This window comes from Lissotriton helveticus, chromosome 1_1 (assembly GCF_964261635.1).
Source record: "Lissotriton helveticus chromosome 1_1, aLisHel1.1, whole genome shotgun sequence".
In the NCBI taxonomy this organism is placed as follows: Eukaryota; Metazoa; Chordata; class Amphibia; order Caudata; family Salamandridae; genus Lissotriton; species Lissotriton helveticus.
Genome location: NC_136057.1, coordinates 511570239 through 511583940, shown reverse-complemented (window position 1 = coordinate 511583940; position 13702 = coordinate 511570239). Strand labels below are relative to the sequence as shown.

The 13702-nt window shown below is 46.7% G+C and overlaps 1 protein-coding gene across 2 annotated transcripts in view; it reads left to right on the top strand.

Annotated features, from left to right (window-relative positions):
* The window catches only part of RMND1 (required for meiotic nuclear division 1 homolog), a 494724-nt gene extending 481350 nt beyond the window's left edge, over positions 1 to 13374 (top strand). For both annotated transcript variants that reach the window (XM_078673969.1, XM_078673970.1), the window contains 2 exons: positions 3611 to 3727; positions 13045 to 13374. In XM_078673969.1, coding sequence (XP_078530095.1) covers positions 3611 to 3727; positions 13045 to 13077 — 150 coding nt within the window. In that variant the 3' untranslated portion in view covers positions 13078 to 13374. The remainder of the gene's footprint in view (positions 1 to 3610; positions 3728 to 13044) is intronic.
* The last annotated feature ends 328 nt before the right edge of the window (positions 13375 to 13702 follow it).

Below are 13702 nucleotides of genomic sequence, written 5' to 3'. Positions count from 1 at the left end.
GTAGTACGGCCAGTCCCCGTCAGCTGGCGCAGGGGGAAAACCCCGAATGGGCAGCGGGCGGGCCCCTCTCCGCCGCTGCAGGCACCCCGATCCACCGGCCGGCCTTCAGGTTATACGAGGCCGGGGACCCCCAGGCCCCGCAACGTCGCCGCTCCTGCAGCCGCCACAAGCGTCTCTACGCCCCGCTGATGGCACCGGACCACTCCGCTCCGATTCAGAGACCTCCGCCAGCCTTTTGGAGCCAGTCCGCTCACTTAGCACCGAGCTATCAGAAGCTATGCTGGATCGACGCCGGAGAGGCTCGGAGAAGCGTCCTACTCCGACGCCATCTTCAAATCCATCCGGCATGTCTTTTTTTAATCCTAGTTTCCTTCTTCTTTTTGAATTGAGGTTTAGGAGTTTAATGTTTGCCTTCTTTTTTAAGGATATAGTCCGAAGTGCGATGTGTTTCTCTTTTCGGCTTCATGCTCTTCTGATCTGTGCTCTGACCTTCCACCTCTCTCCAAATGTGTGTCGGATGAATCCTGAAAGGAACTTGTGTTGGTGTCCTGATACCGGTCAGGCTTTCTAATATTATCACAGTTTCTAAAATGTTACTTCTTTTCAGTGGTTTCCTGTTGAGGAGACCCACCCAGTGACTATATTGTTTTTGTTTCTTGTCCCATTTCTTCTTAGAAGAATCGTGGTGCTTGCTTAGAGTTATCCTTTTTTAGAATTACTCTTTACCTGTGGTTTCGTAGGTCGGGCTCCCAGATTATCTCTGCCTAGCGCTGCATAGGATTCTTCAATACGTTTTTGCAATTCCTCCTCCTGTTGTGAATGAGTGAACCCCCCTCAGGCATTGGTGTAAAGCCAATGCTGCTGCTTCCCGCTTTATGTTACTTAACATAATGGCTGATACCGTGGCAAAATTTCAGCCCCAAGTCCAGGGCAGGTGTTCCCCCATACTTATTCTGTACTTGTTTCAATACTTCAGGTAAAAGTGCTAATGAAAGGGGTACCATGAGTTCTGGTGTAAATCGCAGCGAAAAAGTGTGAACCATGGTGAACAAGGCTTTTTACCCAGAGGATGGTGTCCATATATTATTTTGTTGGGGCGTGCTGTGTTAATCCTCCTTGTAAATTCATTTAGATAGCGCTGGGATTACTGTTCCCATGTTATGATGTAATTCCTTTTGAACTTTGCATATTTTGACTCCATTTCAGGTACTTGCTCAGCTCGCCACTTGAGTCTCTAGATTCTGTGTGCTCATCTGTGTACAAAATATTGCTATTTTGATGTGGGGTGAGACTAACAGCAAGGTTTATGATCTGACGATATTGGTTACTCTCAGGACGATGGTTATTAGGGAAGACGCCGGATTGGGGTGTCGACTTGGAGGTAGCCGAACTCAGATAGCGGGATATACAGTGCTACTTAGGATTGGAATTACGAATGTGAAAGCGTACTAAAGCATAGACGCACAATGATACAGAGGGACGCATAATATATAGATACGTTATTTTACTGAACACAGAATATTGGAGAGAAAAACTTACCAAGAGAAGAGGTCACAACTGAGGCTCAGTGTAGCAATCTTCCTTACCCGTAACAGGCTGGGATGGAATTATAACCAGCTTGGAGGTGAAAACGATTTGGATTCTATCTTATACAGCCCTGAGGAAGTCGTGGGTGAGCTGCCCGAGTGACGAAACACATGTCGGCATGAGCTGGAACATCTGTTGTGATATTAAAACACATCTTATCAACGTGAAGAGATACATTAATTTGTTGATATATGTATGGTGGTGTGCTAGGTTGTACTTTCATTAGGGAAGTTGTTTATCTGATTAAACCGCAATAGACTGTCTCACATATAATCAGTAGTAGAGTTGGATTTTTCAGATGTCTGTGTCCACGCAGGGGGAATATACCACCAAGCGTCCATTGAGAACTCGCCGACCGTCCGCCAGTAATACAGAGATGGTATTTCTCCCAGTTTGTCTCTGCTCCTTTGCTATGTGTTCCTGGCGGTGAGATTCAAGATATAATCTTGCGCGTTCGTGTGCTCATTAGTTTCCATTTGTATGACATTTGAATTCAAATTCCCAGTTACTAACAATCAAGCATGTAAGTAACACTTTCTTAAACCCGACCCATTACCATGCATTTATCTAATGCTTTCTTCTCCCCATGGCGTGCGTAAACATAGACATTTACTATAATCAAAGGGAAGCCTCTGGTTCTTGGACCATCGGACAATCTTCACAGCTTGGAGATGGGGTTCACCTGTGTCTGGGACTTTGGCATGAAACAAGACCTTAGTGCTTACATACATTGTTAGTCCACCCTTGGAATGCCCCTTTGAGGTTGTCAGAGGAGTTGATGTTATTAACTAGGTTTCTTTCAGAATAATTAAATGAAATATAATGTATGCAGAGATGCACAATAATCTTCTTAGTCAGGTTTCTGGCGTAGACCTGTCACATTCCAGCAGCAGATATTGAGTGAGGCAACTGGTCCTAGTATAACATGGGAAGAACGATGGCTCCTCTGGGGACTCTAATCGGGGTAAAGTGTCAGAAACTAGAGTGACGAAAAGCCAAGCCCAGTCTTGGATTTCATCTCGGCTAACAGCACACGATGCACTTTATGGTTGGAAATTCGGCACCGATAGGGTTACGTAGCACAGGATATGGGTTTTTCCCTTTGTCTCGTTTCTCATTGGCCTAGGCTCTGAAACTGGGGATTGCCTGGGGAGAGGAGCTCCTGCCTATTCCTTGGGGGCAAACACTTGTCCGGCTAAGCTTTAGGCTAGGGTTTTTTCACATCTATACATTTGACGTGCTCTAGCTTACCTTCACTAGTATAAATATATGTTCCTCCGCCTATCTTTCATGAACAAATTAGTAGTGCTTAAAAGCTTTCTTGTTCGAGCATTTAGTAGTGTAAACCTTTCCCACAGCGGCAGATGTATCTGTACTTAAATGAGAGCCTTTGCAAATGGAGACGCAGAGATGAAGCCCTATTGTTCTTGCAGGTCCCGTCTCTGCAATCTGTATCAATCATAAGCATCCTCTAGAATATGAATGAGGTTGGATTTTCTGCAAGTGCTTGCTATTGCAAATGGCATTTTAGCACTGTGCCGGATTAATACATCTGGTACAGCACGCAGATTGCAGAAACACCACACAGCGGAGTGACCCAGGCAATAATATACCTGGTTTGAGGGCTGAGTGTATTAATTTTTCAAAATCTACAGTGACTGATCAGTTCTTATGCTGCCCACAGATTTCTTAGTTGCATAAATCTATAAATGTGTTTTCGCATCGCTGATCAGATTAATGATTTATGGTTCATGCGAAAATGTTTCCTTCTTGAAGTTGGATTGTAAATCCAAGTAGATTGCATGTGTCAGAGTAACATTTTTTCTGTTTCCTTTTTTACTGCATTCGGCAAGTAATACTATTGTGTGAACAAAATACAGAAGAGATTTACTACTTCTAAAGGAAGACCAACACAATTATGTTCCCCTGCCCAGTCCCACCTCGCAATTACAACTCGATGTGTAATAAACACCCAGGATTTGAATGGCATTGGATATTATTATTGCAAACATTTCTGTTCTAGGTAATGAATGAAAAACTTCAGCACTGCATGGAGTTGACGGACATGATGCGTAATCACCTGAATGAGAAACATGCATTGCGCCTCGAGTGGATGATCGTCATTCTCATCACGATTGAGGTATGTGCTCTCGCATGGCTTTCAGTAGTATATATATTCTGCCTTCACTGGTTCTTATTTTTTCGTTATACATTCATCAGTGCCTCTTTCGTCTGATGGGCTGTGAGCTTGGCATCTCACATAAGATGAGCATTGAACCTGCCACACGTGTGATTTGTCACTGCTATTCTTTGTTTTTGATGCGATGTAGCCTCAATCCATGATTTGCTTTCGTCACACCCCGATTTTGCTTCGTTGCTGTTGGTCAGCGTAATTTACTTCTAGGCCTTGTTTTCAAATGTGCTCTGTATGTTGTCACAGCTCTCTTCAGTGTGCCGGATGCCACCTCGTTCCATCATGTTTTTTATGCCCAGTGTATTCACTGCTGCACATTTTAAAGATATTGCAAGTCACCAAACAGTTCTGAGCCCATATCGAGGAAGACTTCAAAAACAAATGTCCTAATAATTTCACTGAGGTAACTTTCAGTATCCTTTGTACATGCTGTATTGCGGTGGTTTCCTGCTCTAGAGAGAGCTACTTCTTTTGAAGAAAATTCTCCCCTGTCCCCTCAAGCTAATAGTAAACTTTATCCATGTCAAATAGTGACCACATCTGTTAGCATTCCAAAAATGGCCACCCTGAACAGGATTATAAGTAGTGAACACCCAAACATTTCAAGCAACCAGCAGCTTTAAATGTGTTTTGGAAATGCAACTTTTTGTCATCATCATACTATCAGTTTCTGAAAATACACACTTTTCTACGAAAGAACAGTTTTTAATTTGGGCAAAGAAACTCAGTTTCCTAGATGAAAATCAGTTTCTGAAAAAATATAACTTTTTCTTCATCAGTGTACAAATGCCTTACTTCAGTTGCCCAGTCATTACAATCGTGGGTCCTATGAATGCCAACCATGACACTGTTATGGGCTGACCCTGCTGGTCGGTCAGTACTTTCTGCTCGGAGACACTGCTCGGGCGCAACCGTGTTTTTCTGTGATCAGTGCATGCACGTGAGTGTTTGACTGCCTCACAAATGCCATGGAGATGTTGGCCAGGAGAGTGCTGTTTATTGAGGGTCAGTTTTTAACTCAAGATATTGAGCCATGCTGAAACGATTCTCCTGTTTAGCCGTGACTCTAAAATGTGCCATAGTTCGACAAAGCGTGAGAAAAAACATGGAACCATTTTTGCTCAGCTAATTTGGACATCAATCAATCAATCAGGGAATTTATAAAGCGCACTACTTACCCGCCAGGGTCTCAAGGCGCAAGGGGGGGGGGGCGGAGGAGGGGAGCTGCTTATAGTGGTCGAAGAGCCAGGTCTTGAGCAGTCTTGTGAAGGCCGAGATGTCTGCGGTCTGTCGTAGGTAGAGGGGGAAGGCGTTCCAGGTCTTGGCGGTGCGATAGGAGAATGATCAGCCCCCGGCGGTGGTTCTGTGGATGCGTGGGACGGAGGCCAGGGACAGGTCGGCGGAACGGAGATTCCTGTTGGGCACGTGGAAGGAGAGTCTGCTGTTGAGGTAGGCTGGGCCGCTCATGTGGAGTGCTTTGTGTGCCTGGATCATGAGTTTGAATGTGATTATTTTTTCGACGGGGAGCCAGGACAGGTCTCTCAGGTGCCGGGTGATGTGGTCTCGACGTGGGACGTCTATGATCTGGCGTGCGGAGGTGTTCTGGATTCTTTGGAGTCTGTTGATGAGTTTGGACGGGGCTCTGGCATAGAGGGCGTTTCCGTAGGCGAGCCGGCTGCTGACGAGGGCGTGGGTGACATTTTTCCGTGTGTCCGCAGGGATCCATCTGTAGATCTTACGGAGCATACGGAGGGTGTGGAAGCAGGAGGAGGAGACTGCATTGACTTGGTTGGTCATGCTGAGCTTGGAGTCAAGGATGACCCCTAGGTTGTGTGCGTGGTTGGTAGGTGCCGGGGGGGGGTTCCCAGTGATGCAGGCCACCAGGAGTCGTCCCAGGCTGATGGGTTGGGCCCAAGGATGAGGATCTCCGTCTTGTCTGTGTTCAGCTTGAGCCGGCTTGCCTCCATCCAGTCGGCGACAGCCTTCATGCCCTGGTGCAGGTTGGATTTGGCGGTGAGGGGGTCCTTGGTGAGGAAGAGGATCAGTTGTGTGTCGTCGGCGTAGGAGATTATGTTGAGGTTGTGTCGTCTGGCGATGCGAGCGAGGGGAGCCATGTAGACTTTGAAAAGCGTCGGGCTGAGGGAGGATTCCTGCGGGACGCCGCAGATGGTGTTGGTGGTTCCGGAATGGAACGGGGGAGGCGGACTCTCTGGGTTCTGTCGGTGAGGAAGGAGGAGGTCCAGTCCAGGGCCTTGTCTCGGATCCCTGCGCCGTAGAGGCGTGTGCGAAGTGTGTGGTGGCAGACGGTGTCGAAGGCGGCGGAGAGGTCCAGGAGGATGAGGGCCGCCGTCTCGCCGTTGTCAAGTAGGATTCTGATGTCATCTGTGGCGGTGATGAGGGCGGTCTCGGTGCTGTGGTTGCTGCGGAAGCCTGACTGGGAGGGGTCTAGGATGCTGTTGTCTTCTAGGTAGCGGGTGAGCTGGGAGTTGGCGATCTTTTCGATGACTTTCGCTGGGAACTGAAGCAGGGAGATGGGCCGGAAGTTCTTGAGGTCGCTCGGGTCCGCCTTAGGTTTTTTTAGCAGGGCGTTGATCTCGGCGTGCTTCCAGCTCTCAGGGAAGGTGGCGGATCCGAAGGAGAGGTTGATGATGTTACGCAGGTGGGGTGCGATGAGGCTGTCCGCCTTGTTGGCGATGTGGTGGGGAAGAGGATCAGACGGGGAACCTGAGTGGATGGTGTTCATGGTCTTGATTATGTCTTCGGTGCTGACGTCGGTCCAGGTGGTTAGGAGGTCGTGGTGGGGGGGGATCGGAGTGTTCGTCGTAGCGGGGTCCGTAGGGTTCAGCCGGGGGTTGAAGCTATCGTAGATGTCGGTGATCTTGCGGTGAAAAAGGGCAGCGAGGGTGTCGCACAGGGCTTGTGAAGGCGGGATGTTGTTGGTGCAGGAGTTTGGATTGGAGAGCTCTTTCACGATGTTGAAGAGCTCTTTGTTGTTGTGGGCGTTGTTGTCGAGGCGGTCTGTGAATGAGGCTCTTTTGGTGGTCCTGATGAGGTGGTGATGGTTGCGGATGGCGTCTTTGTGGGCTGTGCGGTAGGCGGGTGTTCTAGAATGAAGAATGTTTATAAAATGCTTTAGTCTCACTTAAGTTTGATACTTTCGGAGCTGTGCAGCTGCAATAAAGCATTTATGGGAGTCTCTGCAAGATGTGAATAAATATCCAAAATGAGTGGTATAATGTCCAACTGACCGAAAGTGATAAAGTTTGCTATTTGTATGTGATGTGAGAGCTTGTTATGTCCTGAGAAAACACCTCCAAAACACATAAGCCATGTCATCATGGGAGTGCAGGTTAACTATTTAGGTGTGTTACAGAAGCTTTAAAGTGACTATGAAATGCAGCTAAATGTGATTGGAAGTGCTTCTTTCCGTTGCCACAATCCAATCCTCTTGTGAGGAGGTGTGGGCGACCTCCATTGCCGGAGGATGCATATCTTGGCTGTGGATAGCGCCGTGTGTAGGAGGCGACGTTGTGGGTGAGAGATGTTCCGGGAGTCTCTGTTGTCGTGCAGAAGGTTAATGAGGAGGAGGCGTAGAGGCATGGAAACTCCCATGGTGTCTCCACTGTAGGACCAGAAGGGCTAAATAGAGGGGCAGTCGCACTGAATGTGGGGGAAGTCGCAGAAGGTGTCCAGACATCTCCAACACCTTGAGTGGGCCAGGTGGCCGGCTCTCTGTAGCTTTGCTGGGGTCTAGTACCACTCACAGAGAATCTTAAAAAGGCAGAATTTCAGCCGTGCTTCCCAGGTTCCCCTATCTAGGGCCTCCATAACCTCCACCAGTCCTCTTCTTCGACAGTGAACTGTAGGCAGCCCTTGCAGAGGCCGTTCGTGCAGGAGGGGTTGGGAGAAGAGGTAATTTGTGTGTGTGCTGTTGAGTTCCGACATCACGTCCCTGTGCCGGCCCCACACGGACAGATATTCCACTATCGGTGAAGACTGCAGGGCCTAAGGGCGAGGAGCAAGACATCGCCGCAGGCAGTGCTGCAACTGCAGGTACAGCCAGACATGCCACGGGTGTAATCCAAATTCCTCCTGTAGGTGGATGAAAGCTTTCAAGTCACCGCCCAGTAACTCTTGGTCCAAGGTCCGTATGTCTTTTTTCTTTCAATCGGGGCCAACGGAGTGTCTGGCCGTTTGTACAGATGCTGTCAATGCCCCATATCGGTGTCTTGATGTGTAGCTGGTGGTCCACGCCTAATAGGCAGTGCACATGGTGCCATGCTTTGAGTGGCCGGTATCGGCGCATGCAGAAGAGGTAGTTGGTGGGTTATGGTCTCCGTAAAGGGGGCCAAGACCGTTGCCGCAGGCGAGGAGCGAGCGTTCTGTTACCCCTCTGCGGGGGTCCAGTGTGCCTGGGAGCAGGTAAGCGAGCTGATAGAAATGAAGGGCTAAAGAGTAGTGCTCTACAGACAGGAGGCCCAGACCTCCACAGGAGCAGCGAGCCTCAAGTTTGGGTGCGGCTTAGTGGGGGAGACTGCAGCCCCAGACGATGGCCGGTATCCGGATGTCAATGAGGCGTAGAGTAGTTAGAGGTACTATGACTGGTAGCATTCCCAGTGTGTATGTAAAGCGCAGCACTGTGACCATTCCTACCTCCTGCACTCTACCCCACGTGGAAAATCCCAGAAGGACCCATTTGTCCAATTTCATCTGCTCAATCCAGGGTGTCAGGTTATCCATGACTATTCCTTCCAGGCCTCTATTAACTAAGACCACCAGGTATTTGAGCAGTGAGGTTTTCCATTGGAAGGGATAGCCATGGATTGCAGTCTTTGTGGTGCCTAAGGCGAGCCTGAGGGCTTTACTTTTGTCCCAGTTCACCTTGTATCCGTATAGGGCAGCAAAGTCGTCGATGAATTCTAGTAATGCCAGTAAAGAGTGTGGGAGATCCTTGAGGAGAAGTAGAATGTCATCTGCATATAGATACACTTTTTAAAGGCCTCCTGCGTTGTGTATTTCCTCTTTGAGCGGCGAATGACAGAGGCTAAGGGCCCCTTGGCCAGAAGAAACCGGAGGGGGGAGAGCGGGCAACCAGAGTGCGGAGGTTATTCCTGGAGGATCGCCCCCGGATAAAGCAGAGCTGTCTATGGTGAATGAGAGAAGGTATGACCTTACTCTGGCGCACTGTCAAGATGCTGGCAAGGATTTTAATATCTCCATTTAGCAGGGAGATAGGGTGATATCTGCCGCACTCTAACGGGTCTCTCCCGGTTTGAACAGGACCACAATCACCCCTCTGTCAGAGAGAGGTCCTAGGGAGGCTGTCCGTTCCACCTCTTGTAAGGCGGCATGTAGGAAATAGATTGCTTCCTCCCCCGACCATTTATAGAATTCCACAGGGAATCCATCCTCGCCTGGGGCCTTGTGGTAGGGCAGCTTAGAGATGGCCGCTGCGATCTCCTACTTGCTGATGTCCCCTGCTAAGAGCTCCCTGCCCTTGTCCGTCAAGCGTGGGAGGTCAACTCTCTCGTGGAACATGATACCCGTTCAGCGCTGGCTGGCACTTCCAGGGCTTAAAGGGGTTTGTAAAATGACACAAATTAGTTGACGATGTCCTGGGGTCGAGTGAGGATTTCCCCTTCCACAGATCGGATAGTGGGGCTGGCCACTGCAGCCTCCCGTTGTCTCAGATGTGCCGCTAGCAGGCGGCCTGCTTTTTCCCCCAGCTCAATTTTTTTATTTCAACAGTAGTTTCTTTGGGAAAAGCTGGAGGGATCTAAACAAACACCCCTTGCTTTCCCAGTTTACCCATGTGATTCACACTGGTTTCCATCACAAACTAAAAGTAGGTTGAAAGCATAAAAATTAGGAAAAATGGGTTAGCTCTTTCAAAATGCCAAAAAGGTGGTAAAAAAATTGGGGGGTTTCAGCTCTGCATGTTCCTGGAAGTTGGGAAAAATTGTGACTTTGTAAATGTAAATCCATATTTATAAAGCGTGAACTACTTACCCTTACGGGTCTCAAGGCGCTGGGGGCCATCGTGGAAATTAAGTGAGCTATTGCCCAGAGTCACATGGTGCTGAGCTGTGCTGCCGCCAGAGATCGAACCGTGAACCCTGTGCTCCGAAGTCATCTGCCCTGGCCGCTGCACCACACCTCTCCACTTAGAAAAGCAAACCTTTCATTTGTGACATTTTTTGGTGAGGAAAACAAATATTTTTAGGGGAGCACTTTTTTCCTATTTTTCCCCCCAAAAACAAAAGTTTGCTATATTTTGGCTATTTTCTCAGTCTCCTCCAGAACAATCCACAAACCCTACGTACCTTTGTCATCCTCAGGATGTTCGGAAAAAAGGACGCTAATTTGGCATTGATACCTTATGTGGAAAAAAGTTATGGAGGCCTAAACGCTAACTACCCATATCCCCACAAAGGGCTTAGCACGGTAGGGGGACAGCAGAAGGGTTAAAAGGGCTGCTTGTGATGAGCGAAGAGACCCGTTTGGAATATATGATTTTACTTTATCCCAGACATACACTGACCATTCTTATTAAAGGCAGGATGAATTTTATACGCATGCCCCTGAATCCATTGGAGGTCAACAGTACTAGAGGCATTTCAGTGGTCCTAAGAAAGCCTAGCAAACCTGCACATTTCTGAAAACTAAACACCTAGCGGAATCCAGGGTAGGGTGATTTGTGTGGTTCCCATCATGTTTTCCTACCCAGAAGCCCTTGCAAACCTCAAAGTTTGACAAAATATATACATTTTCCTAACATTTCTGTAAGAAAAACATTTGGAATCTGTGGGGAGCCACACATTTCCTACCACCCAGCATTCCCCTAAGTGTACCAATAAATGTGGTTTCTCACTTGTGTGGATAGGGCTAGTTCCAGCAAAAGGAAAGGCCCTAAAACACAACCTGTGTACATCAAATGTTTTGACTGAAAATTAAACATTTTTGGGCAATGTGAATTGCTGTGAATTTTTTGCCCTAGCTCAGCCGGCTCACCTAGGGAAACCTAGCAAAACTGTCAAATTTGTAAAACACCTGGGGGAATCCAAGGTGGGATGACTTGAGTAGCACTTTAGAGGTTTTCTTACCAAGAAGTCCCTGTGCACCTCAAACTTTGACTAAAAACACATTTTCATCACATTTCTGTGGTGGAATATTCTTGAATTAGCAGGGAGTCACAAATTCCCTAGCACCTATCATTCCCCCAAGTCTCCTGATAAATATGATACATCACATGTATGGGTAGCCCTAGTGCTCACAACCGTAGAAACCCCAAAATACAATGTGGAGACATGATTATTTCCTATTACAAAAATGAGCTGATTTGGCAAGGTGGGTAGTTGCTTTATTTGGCCTGAAGTCGCCGGGCACCCCGGGAAGCCTACCAAACCCAAACATTTCTGAAAATTACATACCCAGAAGAGTCTAGAGTGGTATGCCTCGCCTGGATCTCACAAAGTTTTCTTACCCACAATGCCCGGCAAACCTCAAACTTTGCCTAGAATTGCACATTTTCCTTGTATTTATGTGGCGTAAACTTCCAGAATCAGCAGGAATCCATAACATTCCTGCCACCCAGCATCCACCCACTTATCTCGATAAAATGCTGCCTCACTTGTGTGGCTGGGCCTAGTGCACACAACAGGCACATATTAAACTAAGGATAATTGGAGTATCGTGGAGCAACTCTCATTGATCCGTTTGATTTGTGCCTGTTGTGGGCACTAGGCCTAGTCACACAAGGGGGGGTATCATTTTTATCAGCACAAGTGGGGGAAGGCTGGGTGGGAAGAATGTTGTGGATCCTTGAGCTTTCCAAAAGTTTACATGACAGAAATTCAAGGAAAATGTGCGATTTTATTAAAAGACCGAGATTTGCACAACATTGTGGGTAAGAAAATGTTGTGGGATCCCCATGAGGTACACCACCCTAGACTCCCCCAGATGAATATCTTTCGGAAATATTTGTGTTTGGTAGGATTTCCTGTGGGGCTGCCAACCCCGGCAGGTCCAAAAATTGTATCTACCCCTACTGGTGATTTCTCCACATAGAGTTGTGGGGCATTTTATATCTTGAATGCTAGGCCCAGCCACACGAGTGGGGTAACATTCTAATCGGGGCAAGTGGGGAGAGGCATGGTAGTAAGAATTGTGTGGATCCATGAGGTGTCCGGAAGTTTGCACCACAGAACTGGAAGGAAAATGTGCAATTTTAGTCAAAGTTTTAGATCTGCAGTGTATTATGTGTAAATTAAAAAAAATGACATCTAAACAAGACACACCATCTTGGAATGCCCCAGGTGTTTAGTTTTCAGAAATGCCTAGTCCCGAAAAGTGCATCCATTCACCCTAGAAGTAAGACGATATTGGTACCTAGCCCAACTCTCCGACCCATATGTAAAGATAAAATTCAAAAAATTTAATTTCCTTTCTTGCCATAAATATGGGGATGCTTTAGTCCCCAGGGGGAAGAAAGACTATTGGGGTCATACTAGAGGTGGAGGCTAGGCCCGATGTGTGGGCATGCCACCACCATAATAAAAAAAATACCCTGGTGTCTTGTGGGCTTTCTGCCCACTCTCTAGGATATGCATGCTTTTCCTGCCCAGGGCAACCATGCATAACTTGGCAGTCCTAGGCAAGCAAAATGAGCATCAGTAGACCTGTATTAAATTGGGTGGGCCTTATCATTAGTCAACTGCCCCGTGACAAAAGGCCTACCTGCTAAAGATTAGTGATGGTGGAGCCAGCTGTGCTTCTACCATAGAACACATGGTGGTTCCCCACCTCTAAGTAAAGGCAGGGGACCATGGTTGTGCGGTGCAAGAGATCTGCTGATTTAGGGCGTGGTCATTTCCCCAAACCCTTAATGAGCCTTTGACTTTTGTCTCTGAAATCTGCGAATTGTACAACACTCAAGGAGGATAGGGTGATATTGAATAGTAAGTGGGCAGGAGATGAGAGCTCCTGCCTTCCACTTTACATTTTATGACTGTCCTATTGACCAGTATTTAGCAATAAGATTTGCTGCCTGCTGATTGTCACTGTTAAGAATAATTAAGACCATCCGTCAGCCTCTGTATGGCATGATCTTAGGCCACTTAGCCTAATTCTGGGTTGCTCTACTTGTTACATAACCACCTGCAAAACTGCATCACCTTGCCATAGAACCAGAGTGTTAACAGATAGCACTGTTGTTGAAACATCAAAATAATCCATATAATTATTGTGTTCTTTATATCCCACAGGTTATGTTCGAGCTTGCTAGAGTCCTTTTTTGACCCTTAAAAAGAGACATTGTGAAGAGATTTTTTCCGAATACACATGGTCTGCGAAAGGTGGAGCTTAAAGTCGCAATCATCATGAAAAATATTTTTTTCGTGCACAACATAGACATTGTACTTGAAATTCGTTGGAATGTTGAAGAAGCTGTAAAATAGTAGTTATTTAAAACCCAAAATTATGTATGTGTATATGCTTATGTCATAAAGATTGGACTAAACAGTTTTTCAATTCTGTTTGCTGTCATTTTGATTGTGATGATTTTCCACTGTAGATTAAAGATATTGTCAATCAAATGTCCTATTGTCCTGGGTTTAAATTTCAAAGTAAACTTGGTAAACCATGTAATATATTACATAATATGAAGTGAAACTGAATAGCTTTAGGTTCTTAAGTAATCTAGCAAATCCTCATGGACTAAGTAAGATTATTTAGCTAAAAGAGCTCTTGGTAACGTATACAACAGTGATCAGTCATCATTGCATCGCTCCTTATTAAGTAATTCAGAAGAATGTATAGCTGACCAGAGCAACAACGAATAATAATGTGTAGTCTATTATTTAAAAGACTTCTTAAGAGAGATACTTGATTATCTGGAATAGCTCTATATAGCCTTGGAACGAG